At 43.9% G+C, this 12322-nt stretch overlaps 1 protein-coding gene across 1 annotated transcript; it reads left to right on the top strand.

The window, feature by feature from the left end:
- Positions 1–10925: 10925 nt before the first annotated feature.
- On the top strand, positions 10926–11372 carry LOC144957640 (uncharacterized). Its single transcript, XM_078888985.1, has one exon. It carries the CDS (start codon positions 10926–10928, stop codon positions 11370–11372), a length of 447 nt encoding a protein of 148 aa, XP_078745111.1.
- Positions 11373–12322: the final 950 nt, after the last annotated feature.

The raw sequence follows: 12322 nt of genomic DNA, 5'->3' as shown, positions 1-12322 counted from the left end.
GGGATCGGAAAGTCCTGGGTTCGAGCCTCGCGCTCGGTGCATAGTTGAGTCTTTGGACAAGGCTCTTTACTCACATTCTCTCACCGTACTCAGGTGTAAAATGAGTACCTGGCCGTTAACAGCGTTGTCTTTGTCTGAAAAATTGTAATATCGCCTAACAGGCGGCATGTCCCGTCCTACATATTAAATGTTGCTGTTGACCGGGGACCCCCTTTACAAAGCGCTTTGATCACATTTAGTGGATATTGTAAAGCTCAATTTTTTAAAGTAAAACATTAGCTTTGAATATGGAATGTTTCAATTTTAGATGCCTGTGTATTCTTTGTTAGTTCCCATCATTATCATCATCATAATCATCATCATCATCATCATCATCATCATCATCATCATCATCATACATCAGGGGCAGCGGTACGGTCTTTGGTTGGCACCCGAAAGGTACCGAGTTCGATCACCCGCCGCTGAGTGGTCTTGAGCAAGTCACCTTGCCCTAACTAAATTTGCGGCGCTGCACTGCGGCTATCGCTTGGGTTATTCCAGTCTTCCCTTAGAATAGACCCGAAAGACGAATTCCCCTATGGGATGAATAAAGGGAATTATGTTTAATTTATTTATCATCACCATCATATCAGCGGGATCATCATCATCACCACCACCACCACCACCACCCTAATAATAATGGATGAAATAAATATCAACACATTTCAATGTAATAATCAATCTAAAATCAATCAGTGCTCCTAAAAGACCCTTTGATTTCTTTGTCTAATTCGTTCCATACTTTTGGAGTCCCGACAAAGAAAGATTTTCAGCTAACTATAGTTTATATATGGGAATATTAATCAGTCGTTTATATTGGAATCGGAGTTGTCTAGCAGGTGTATTAGTTCAAAGCGCATTTCCAAGGATTTACCATGCTCAATGAACTTCACAATATTTAATTTAATTTATTCCTCCGGCACGCCATATCGACCATACATCCATTTCGTACAGTAGGTACCGATCGCTGTTTGGAGTCTTTTTGTATTAAAGCTCTTTACAATACCCGTCATTGCTTATAAGATAAGAATACATTCACACCTGAGTCAAGTGCCTGACACCCGGACTTAACGTCTGGATCACAATTTTCAACAATCACTGTCACTCATCCGGCCATTGACAAGGCTTGATTTTGTGACAAGAGACACCGTACCACTGAGCGACCGAACAAATAATCACCATCTGCGCCATCGTCATCATCATCATCATCATCATTATCATCATCCTCATCACAGCCGTAACAGCCAGCAAAACCACAATCATCATCTTCGGGTCCGGTCTATCCGTGTGTGTGTGGGGGGGGGGGGGGGGGGGGGGGTGGTGAACCTGCTAAAGTATTTCATTTTTTAAACAGAAACACGATAATCATCATCATCATCATCATCATCGTCATCCATTGTCGTCGGCATCGTTATCATCGTGTCCGGGCAATCCGTGTGTGTCTGGGTGTGGAACCTGCTAAATATTATTATTATCTACCTACCTAATAAAAACACACCATTCTTGTTCATTTATTTTTCAAATAATGAAATGAAAGGCACGACCTTTCCCGCACACACAAGAGGCGATGACGACCAGTGACAAATTAGGCTTTTAACGAAATCGGGTCGAACGAGACGCCGAACGCCGAACCCGAACGGATATAGCCTTCTCACGTGACCATGAACGAGATCTGGATAGTGAAGACTCTCAAGCGGTATGCAGCATCGGATCTAAGGTCACGTGATAGAGGATAGCTTGGGTTGCTGTTGGCTTGTGTTAGGGGAAGGGCAAGGTCAGTGTCATTCAATAGTATATAATTGTGCACGTGGCCCTCTATACAGAGAGAAAATTATAAATTGATTACGGGCGAAGGTGGGGGGAGGGGGGGGGGGGTTGACCCACAAACGATCGAGGTGTTGGGCTTCGGGTAGACCATGATACGAAATCAAAGAGAAAAGGCAGCTGGTACTTGGATGGTGGAAATGGTTGGGGGGTGGGGGGGGGGGGGTAGTGACAATCAGCATGGGATGTATATATTAACATTAATAATATAGGCAATAGATGACCAGGGATGTGTATTGTTTGTGTATTGTTTGTATATGTGTGTGTGTGTTTGTGTGTGTGTGTGTGCGCGCGTGTGTGTGTGAAAGAGATTACACAAAAATACCTTTCTCGGGAGCTTCCAAATGATTACGTATACGATAAATTTGAAAACCACATTGTTGAATCAGCTTGCAAAAAGGAGAACATTTATCTTTGTTTCACAAAAATAGGTTTAGAAATTAAAATTTTTTCTAGTAGATTGATTTTGAAAAAAATATTGCTCAATTTTTTTAAATTTAATGATAGTTTCTTTATTTTCCGGTCGGTTTTCTTGATTTATATCTCATTTTTCAATTCTCAATGCGACGAGCACACTGATGTATCTCGTGTGATTCAAAAGCGTTGTTTGTTTTTTAAATATATATATACTGAGAGTCCTCCTGAGCGTTGATATGGTGACGCAACTATTACATACAAGACCTTGCAGTCGAGTCGGCAGGGCTTTTGGGTTACACAATCACTATTTACCCATCGGTCAGCGGTACTCTTTGATGTATACAACACTCACCGCCTTTACGCAAAGCCGCCTGCCCATAAATCAAGAGATGGTCTCCTAACTGTTCACAAGCGAACTGTCAAACGAGCAATCGATGATTGGATAAGAATCTCAAGATCTCATATAATAAGGTAAGTTTTGGAGAGGTGATATCCCCCCACCCGTCATCGGACAGAACTTTCATTGCGTTATATCATATAAGCTCCGCCTCCTCTTTCTATTCCGGAGTGACGAGATTAGACGAGAGGACGCGAGAAAAAACTGATCACGTGATCGGTAAGTCGTTCGTTCGGTGTCCGTTCGGTGAGCAACTATAACTCGGTATTATGGGAGGTGGGGGCGGCCGACAACTTTTGGCGCGACATAAATATGAAATGTTAAGGTGACAGCGGGATGATGGTGGTGGGAGGGGGGGGGGGGTCTCAACCCTTCACCATCAACAACTGTTTGATGGCGTGTGTGTGTGGGTGTGTGGGTGTGGGTGTGTGGGTGTGGGTGTGTGGGTGTGTGTGTGTGTGTATGTGTGTGTGATGCGACGAACGATCATAATTAAGGCTGCCAGACAGCCAGATTTCTTCTTGCCCAAGTAGTCAAATAGACCCCAAATAGCCAAACACCACAAGCATTCTGACTCCCTTGAAAAACTCATTGGTTTTGATTAACAAAACAATCGACTACAGTTGGATAAACTTAGCTTTTCATTTTTTTTTAAATAAAAGATTTTTTTTAAATGAATAATAATAGAAAAGCGTTTCTTAGTAACCAATTTTGAACTTGGCCATCTGGCAGCCCCCATCATAACCAGCTGCAGTCAAGCCAGCCACAGACATAAGAGAGGGAGGGGTATGTGAAGTTTCCTGTGGCAAACGAGTTGCTCGTGTTTTTTTTTTTCAAACGAATCACTGCTCGATGACGTCACTGACTCGAAACCCGCTCGATTTTAGAGGACTCAATCGAAAACCCGCTCGATTTGATCGTTTCAAACTCGACCCAGCACTAGTTTCCGTAGTAAACTGTCAAAGAAGTGTGTATTCAGTCCGCCTACGGAGTATATCTTATAATATGTTTATATCATTACACTCGTTGAATCCAGTCCACTGATTGTTATTAGTATAAGTATAATTCACACGCGCAGGGCGCGCTAGCAAACACACACACACACACACACACACACACATTTTACAAAGGTTCCTAAAATACTATTGTATATTCTTAATATCCAATAGCTAAATGTCGATTTTAAAAAGGGGGAAAAGATCTATTAAATATTGTCATGTTGTTCTAGAAGGAAAGACAAACCATGTGGCATGCAACACTCTGAAATGGCAATGTTTTGAGCTTCTTAGCCATATATAGATGGTATTCGCTTAGCGTCATTGCCATCCGGAAGTCTAACGGGCCAACATACAAAACTCTGTGTTAAGTGAGAATTACTCACAAACGTGGATGGCAAAAAAAAAAATAAATAAATAAACAAACCAATAACAAAGACATGAGTGACGTCAACTTCGAACTATCTATAGAAGTTGATATACACGAATCATCTGGAGTGCTCGACAACAATTTAAGGAGCGCAAGTTTATCCATTATTTCACCTTTTTTAAAATTTTCTGGCAGACAAATTTATTTTTGCCATCTTTGGCTTCTTCTGGGCGGTAAAATGTGTTCTTAGAGAGACAGATAAATAGACAAACAGACAGATATTTAGATAGATAGATAGGTAGATAGATAGATAGATAGATAGATGAAGAAGAGAGAGAGAGAGAGAGAGAGAGAGAGAGAGAGAGAGAGAGAGAGAGAGAGAGAGAGAGAGAGAGAGAGAGAGAGAGAGAGAGAGATGATAAATAAATCACTTTGATTTGATTGGATTCAAATCATCGGTCAAGCGAAGAGGACAGTATCCTCTATTACAGGTCTGGCCACCGCTTTCTATCCCCCACTTTTGATAGGCTGACGAGTTTTTCGTTTTGTGTATTCTGCATGTGTGCGTGTGTGTTGTGTGTAAGCGTGTGGTCAACTCGAGATGACCGAAGTTACCAGTTTGGCCGCGGATGTCCAAATCGACTTTTTGCTGACAATTTAGGGATAAACTCTGGAACTTTTTTTCAGGATTTCAGTCAAATTCCTAATAAATCACTTCTTTAAAAAATAGAAAGAAGAATCTTTAATTTTATTTTACAAATTTTCGGCCAAGTTAAGGGTCTGGTCTCGATCAACAAAACTGGCCTTTTCCATAGGTAGTTTAACTTTAAGGATAACAGTAGTCTGGCAATGTTATCATTCATTGCATGCATGACCTAATTGAAAGCATTGTTTAATTGTTCATTGTTTGACTCTCACGTTGTTTTCATCTGATATTTCTTACTGAATTATACTTGAACTTTTTCATTGTGATTTAATTTATGTGGTAACTGTTAATAAAAGCAGTGTTAGTATATCTTGGGAATCATTAGTCTTAATATAGACATGTTCAGTATTATTTTGTTTTAATAAAGCAAACAGGAAATGGACCAGAGACACCCCCTTCATGACCACAATTGCCCCAAAAGCAGGCTCAAATCAAGAAAAAGCTTCCTCACAGTAGAGAGCCTTCACCCAGACCACTCAGCATTCTTCCGCCTGGACAAATGGGTAGAATGGGACAAGACAGCAAACGATGCCCCCCAGCCCCCAACAGAAAAGCTCCCAGCAGGCACAGACCTCAAAAGAAAAGAATGGGTGGCGCTGAACAGAGCTAGAGCAAAGGTGGGAAACACCGCCACCAACCTCTTTAAATGGAAAATCTCACCGGGCACTGAATGCCCATGCGGTCACCCAGACAGACCATGGACCACATCCTGTCCGAATGCTCGCTGGGACCTCACTGCACCAATGCTGACCTGAGGGAATGCAACCAGACTGCCCGGGACTGGCTGACTCACTGGCGCGACAAGATATGATGATGAATAAAGCAAGTCAGAAGTTTGTAAATTTTAAACGCTGCGAATTTTTAAAACGCCATTGCTTGACATCGTAGTTGGTAGTTGGTGGAGTGATTGTGCATATTAATTATGAAGATGATCTATACTTTAGGATATAAATGTTAAGTGTTATAATGCGGCCAAGGCCTAATATTAATATTTATAGTTTCTGAGAGCTGTCCTAATAAATTGAAGATTTTGAGTGAGCAAAAGAATGATGACGTACAGAAAAATTTGGATTGCCTCGCCAGGAATTGAACAATAAATAATTAAAAATCCATTAAATAAGGGAAATTTGTCACTAGGGTCTATTCCAAGGGAAGACGTCAGCCGCAGTGCAGCGCCGCAAATTTAGCTAGGGCGAGGTGACTTGATCTAGGCCACACAGCGCAGCGGCGGGTGATCGAACTCGATACCTTTCGGATACGAAGCAAGGACCAGTTCTCAGTCACACTTCGCACATTCACTTTCACTTTCTCTCTCTCTCTCTATCTCTCTCTCTCTCTCTCTCTCTCTCTCTCTCTCTCTCTCTCTCTCTCTCTCTCTTTTCTTTCTTTCTTTCGTTCTTTCTTTCTATATATCTGTCTCTCCAACCTTGCAGAGTATTTCACATTTTATACCTCATGATGTGCATCCGTTCTACGTACATTCATTTACCCTTTTACGGACATATTATTGTTATTATTAATCTTGAACTACCTATGCTCTTTTACTTTTAATTGGTTTAGAGTGTTCAATAATAAAACAATGATTTGTTTAGGGATGTTTTATACATAGAACACATGCTTCAGTTTTACTCAGTTTGCCATGAGTCAGACTTTGGGGGTGGGTGACAGGTTGGCAGTAGTGCTTGTAAGGCCGAGACCATAGCAATCGAGAGACGTGCAGTTCGAGCGACAGTGGCCAAAAAAAATCTGGAAGGCCCATGTTTTGTTTTTTTTTAGCTGAGGGAAGGGATGAAGTTGAGTTACTCCGGTTACAAGTATGGTATGGCAGTAATTAAATTACATGACTCAAACACACCCTCGTATACCGAAGCAATCTAGAGTTTTGAGACTAAGACGCACGCGTACACACACACACACACACACACACACACATACATACATACATACACACATAGCATCATCATACGAGAGTTGAGTAGTTCCGTATGTGGCACTTTTCAGAATTCAGTCTTGCTTTTTTTGACCACTTGTAGTTGTGTTATCTTATAGTTCATTTTCTTGGAGTGACCATTAAGTTTTGTTGTAGTTGTGGATCGCCGTTGTTTATTGCTCATTATCCTTGTACAGTGGATTCAACAATGTATTTTTAACTTTAAGCAAATAATAAATTATAAATTTTATCATTTATTATTACCGAAAATGCCTCGAAAATGTTCTGTTTTTGATTGCACTTAAAATTAAAGACACGACGAAAAGACGATATTAAATTGTGATGGATTATGGATAACACTAACGATCGAAATAGTGAGATTGAGACAGGGTCAAAACGGAATATTTTATACATGGAAAAATATTGTAACCAAGAGCTAGAGATGAAGGTAGAGAATTATAGAAGCCTTACGATATCAGTTATTGTTACGTTTCACTGTTATGTATTTATTGTTCACAGATGATGTAATTGTCTTTCTTCGATATTCTGTATCTCTGAAATAAAATTGAGATTGAAAAAGGACAAGGCCTTATTCATTTATATCGAAGAAACTAAAAGTAAGAAAGTTCAATAGCTATGACGGACGCTAGAGATCTCGCGGAGATCACTGCAATAAGATGTCCTGCCCCAGGCTGTCTAGAATCATGGACATCAAACATCCCTTCAGACGTCCTCCTCAGACTCCTCGATATCCACGAGAGGACTGCTCATCCGACTACATCCCCTGCAACAGCGCCCACGGCCACAGGGGTCAAAGCTGAAAAAGTCAAGCGGCCAATCATCTCTGTGTCAAGAACAAGCGAGGAATGGACATACTTCAAGCAGAGGTGGTCGGAATATAAGCTCGCCATGCGACTTAGCGGCCAGGACATCAGTTTTCAACTCCTTGAATGCTGCGACAAGGCCCTCCGTAGAGACTTATCAAGGAGTTTCACTAACCTCACGTCATGTGATGAAAATACTCTCCTCGATAATATTAAAAAAACTCGCAATTCGCCAAGAAAACGTCATGGTGGCTAGGTTACAACTCCAGCAGATGCGACAAGACAGAGATGAACCAGCCCGGACATTTGCCGCACGCATCAATGGTCAAGCTGGTGTCTGTCCGTACGATTTGAAGTGCACATGTGGAGTCAATGTCTCCTACAGTGATCAGATGATTCGGGACACTTTGATAATCGGCTTAGCAGACGACGACATTCGCCTCAATGTGCTGGGGCAGGCTGACCAAGACATGTCACTCGACAACACCATCCGTTTTTATTGAGGCTAAGGAAAGCGGGAAGCGCTCGGCTGGCAGGATTAACCCCCTTCCTCTAACGCTCACCCCTACATCAGTCAACGCAGCAAATGGAAAGAAAACATCTCACTGGGCAAAACCGACCCCCTGAAAGGAAATGCGGCTATTGTGGTAGAGATGGACATGGCACTAAGAAACAAGACAGTCAACCATTGCCCTGCATATGGTCATATATGCACCAATTGTGACATTCCGCACCACTTTGAAAATGTCTGCAGAAAACCAAAACAGAAAAGGCAAGGCAACTCTGCAACAGCAGTGATTTGAAGCACTATGCTCAATCGATCGTCTTGACCATCACGTCTACAATTCTGCACGCGAGTCATGGGAATAGCGCCCATCTGCACAACAGCCGACAGTCCAAATTGAGATTCAAGCCCTCCCGTCAGATTCTAACGACCTTGGAATCGATTCCACCCTGTGCAACCCAACCAGTACGGCAAAAGCCCTGGCCATTGCAGACACCGGCTGCCAATCATGTCTTGCTGGTACTGGTACCTCACTCCTTACACAGCTAGGTTTAACCACTGCCCACCTCACCCCTACTTCAATGAAGATGAGAGCTGCAAATCAAAACCCCATCGAGATCGTGGGTGCCCTAGCCCTTCGAATAACAGGCTTCACACAATCCATGCAACGGAAAACAACGCGTCAAATTGTTTACATCTCGCAAGCAACTGACACATTTTTCTTATCAATGGAAGCCTGCAAAGACCTTGGTATCATACACCACTCATTCCCTTCAATAGAATCAGCCATAATAACAGACTCTATGAAGACAATCCAATCTGTCCTACATAGTGAATCTGATAATACCGCTGACAAAGACCCTTGCGATTGTCCCCCTCGCCAGAAACCACCACCCCTCCCAACAATCCTGCCCTTCCCAGCCATGGAAGAAAACAGAGAAAAGCTTGAACAATGGCTCTTAGACTACTACAAAAGTAGCACTTTCAATGTCTGTGAGCACCAAGGGCTGCCAATGATGTCTGGACCCCCAATGAGACTCCTTATCGACCATGAGGCCACACCCGTTGCACACCACACCCCTATCCCAGTACCCATCTACTGGCAGGAACAGGTTAAGGCTGGCCTTGATCAGGACAATCAACTTGACGTACTGGAACCAGTTCCAATCGGGACCCCAGTGTCATGGTGTCATCGGATGGTTGTCTGCGCTAAGAAATTGGGAAAACCTCGCCGAACCGTGGACTTCCAAGCCCTTAATCGCTATGCCACTAGAGAGACGCACCACACTCAGTCGCCATTCCACCAGGCCCGCATGGTTCCACACAACACCAGAAAGAGTACCTTCGACGCCTGGAATGGCTATCACAGCATAGCACTAGACCCCGAGGACAGACACCTGACTACCTTCATAACCCCTTGGGGTCGATACAGATATCACGTTTGCCCTCAAGGGTACATTTCATCTGGCGATGCCTACACCAGACGATTCGACGAGATTATTAGTGACATCGGCAACAAGACAAAAGTAATTGATGACACTATCATGTGGTCCCAATCCATAGAAGACAGTTTCTTCCAAACAGCCAAGTTCCTGGATACATATGGAAGGAATGGGGTCATTCTTAACCCGTCAAAGTTCTCCTTTGCTAAATAAACAGTCCAGTTCGCAGGGTTTGAAATTACGCCAACAACTGTTCGTCCATGCCCGCAAGTCTTAGAAGCAATTCAGAAATTTCCCAAACCCCGCACAATCACCGACGTGAGAAGCTGGCTTGGCCTTGTAAACCAGGCAGGTCGCATATGCCTTTGCGTCAGCAGAAAGAATGCAACCATTCCGCACACTGCTTCAACCCAAGACACCATTCATGTGGACTGAAGATCTAGACAAGCTCTTTGAAGAAACTAAGGCCATCATCGTCCAAGAAATTCAGAGATGCGTGGAGATATTTGACAAAAACAAACCGACATGTCTAGCCACTGATTTCAGCAAAGATGGCATTGGATTCTGGCTACTACAAAAGCATTGCACATGCGCATCAAACAAACCATTCTGCTGCCGAACAGGGTGGAAAGTGACATTAGTGGGCAGCCGCTTTACATCACCAGCAGAGGCAAGATACGCCCCAATTGAAGGAGAGGCCCTGGCTGTGATAGATGCCCTCAACAAAACTCGTCATTTCGTGCTAGGCTGTCCCAACCTGATTATCGCAGTTGATCACAAACCCCTCCTTAAGGTGTTCGGTGACAGGAACTTGGATGCCATCCCAAACCCACGACTCAGGAACTTAAAAGAAAAGACACTGAAATATCGGTTCCAGATCATTCATATCCCCGGTGTCCATCATGTTGCTGCAGACACCATCTCACGCAAAGCAGTGGGCGAAGCCGAACACCTCCATCTACCCGACGATGCAACCCCCATCTCCACTGACTTCAGCCACCCTACTCTGCCTCATGACTTCCTCATGGCCATCAGAGCACAACCTGCAAACCCCAATTTACACACAGATGAAGAAATATCCCTTGGAGGGATCAGCTCAATCACTAGGAACGATGTTCGTGTTGCCACCAGCATTGACCACTCAATGGTTGAATTAATTGACCTGATAGAAAATGGCTTCCCGGATGCAAAAGACAATTTGCCAACATAACTAAGACCTTACTTTCAATTCAGAGACAAACTTACAAGTTTCGGCGGTGTGGCTTTGTCCAATGACCGCATAATTATTCCTCCTAGGATGCGCGACAAAGCCCTCCGAGCCCTCCACTCAGCTCATCAAGGTGTGTCCCAAATGTTCTCCCACGCTGACGCCTCATTTTTCTGGCCTGGGATGACTGCTGCAATAAGTGAAATGCGAACGAAGTGCCAGTCTTGCAACGGCATAGCCCCAACTCAAGTGCTCCCCCTACCCCGCCAATGCAACCCCAATACCCCTTCCAGTGTATCTGTGCAGACTTTTTCCAATATGCAGGACATAACTACTTAGTAATTGTCGACAGATATAGCAATTGGCCCATCGTGGAAAGAGCACATGGTGGATCCACAGGCCTCATTACCAGCCTAAGAAGCACTTTCACTACTTACGGCATCAGTGATGAACTCTCATCTGACGGTGGCCCAAAATTCACCTCTACAGCCACAACAACGTTCCTGCGCAACTGGGGGGGGGGGGGGGGCCAGCACCGTCTCTCATCAGTGGCATTCCTCCACAGCAACAGCAGGGCAGAGATTGGCGTCAAGACCATCACACGAATGATCATGGACAACATCGGTCGTGACGGGAACCTTGACACAGACTCCTTCCAATGCGTCATCCTTCAGTATCGTAACACGCCAGACAGAAAGACTCTCTGCCCATACTAGCATTCTACCCTTCCCCCCCCCCCCCCTTACTGTTGGAGACTGCGTCAGGATACAAAATCAGACAGGGCCATTTCCCACGAAATGGGACAAAACAGGAATCGTTATTGAAGTCCGTCAGTTCGACCAGTATGTCGTCAGAGTTGATGGATCGGGCAGAATAACACTAAGAAACAGAAAATTCCTGCGCCTCCACCACCCAGTGATTGTCAGGGCCCCTCTAGCCACACTGCCTACACCCACCACAACAGTGGCAAAGAGCAATAATTCAACGCCTGCAACACCCAAGATGGTCTCCAACTCAGCAGGCCAGAAAGCAACTCCAGAGACAGTACAACCCGATGCTCCACCGCTCGAAGAGCCACCCAGCAACGGTCCTACTGACGAAATTATCGTCCCAGCTGAACAACCTAACATACCAGCCGGTGATGCAGGAGGAACTCCACCTCCTAGGACAGCTCGCTTGCCCCGCGCTTTGATGGCCCTCCAGCCATACAACAAGCCTGGCCTGAAGGAAACGGACCAGCTACCTGAGAGGCGCTCAAGAATTAAATGACTTTCATTTTATGTTACTTAAAACTCAAAAATCATTTAGTATTATTTTTCTAATTTATATCCCTGTCCTCTATGTGCGAAGAAAACACCATATTACATATTGCAACTGATTTAGGGTAGCCCTATTCGTCCTTAAGGTCGAATAGCATCAACCGCCATTGCCGTCCGTAAGGACAAATAGTGTTGCTTGCACTATTCGTACTTCACACCACAGCTGGGCACTATTCCGTTTCTGTTTGTACTGAGCTAGATTCGATTCTACGTAATTACATGACATATCCGTATCGTCTTAAATTTTTTTGTTAGCGAGTCAAATAATCAGTTGAGTGTATGTGTGTGTGTGTGTGTGTGTGTGTGTGCGCGTGTATGCGTTAGTTTCGTGTGTGTGTGTGTGGGGG

The sequence above is a fragment of the Berghia stephanieae genome, chromosome 12 (genome assembly GCF_034508935.2).
Source record: "Berghia stephanieae isolate SIO BIC M18660-M18661 chromosome 12, UCSD_Bste_1.3, whole genome shotgun sequence".
NCBI classification, from domain to species: Eukaryota; Metazoa; Mollusca; class Gastropoda; order Nudibranchia; family Aeolidiidae; genus Berghia; species Berghia stephanieae.
This window is presented reverse-complemented; position numbering and strand designations above follow the sequence as displayed.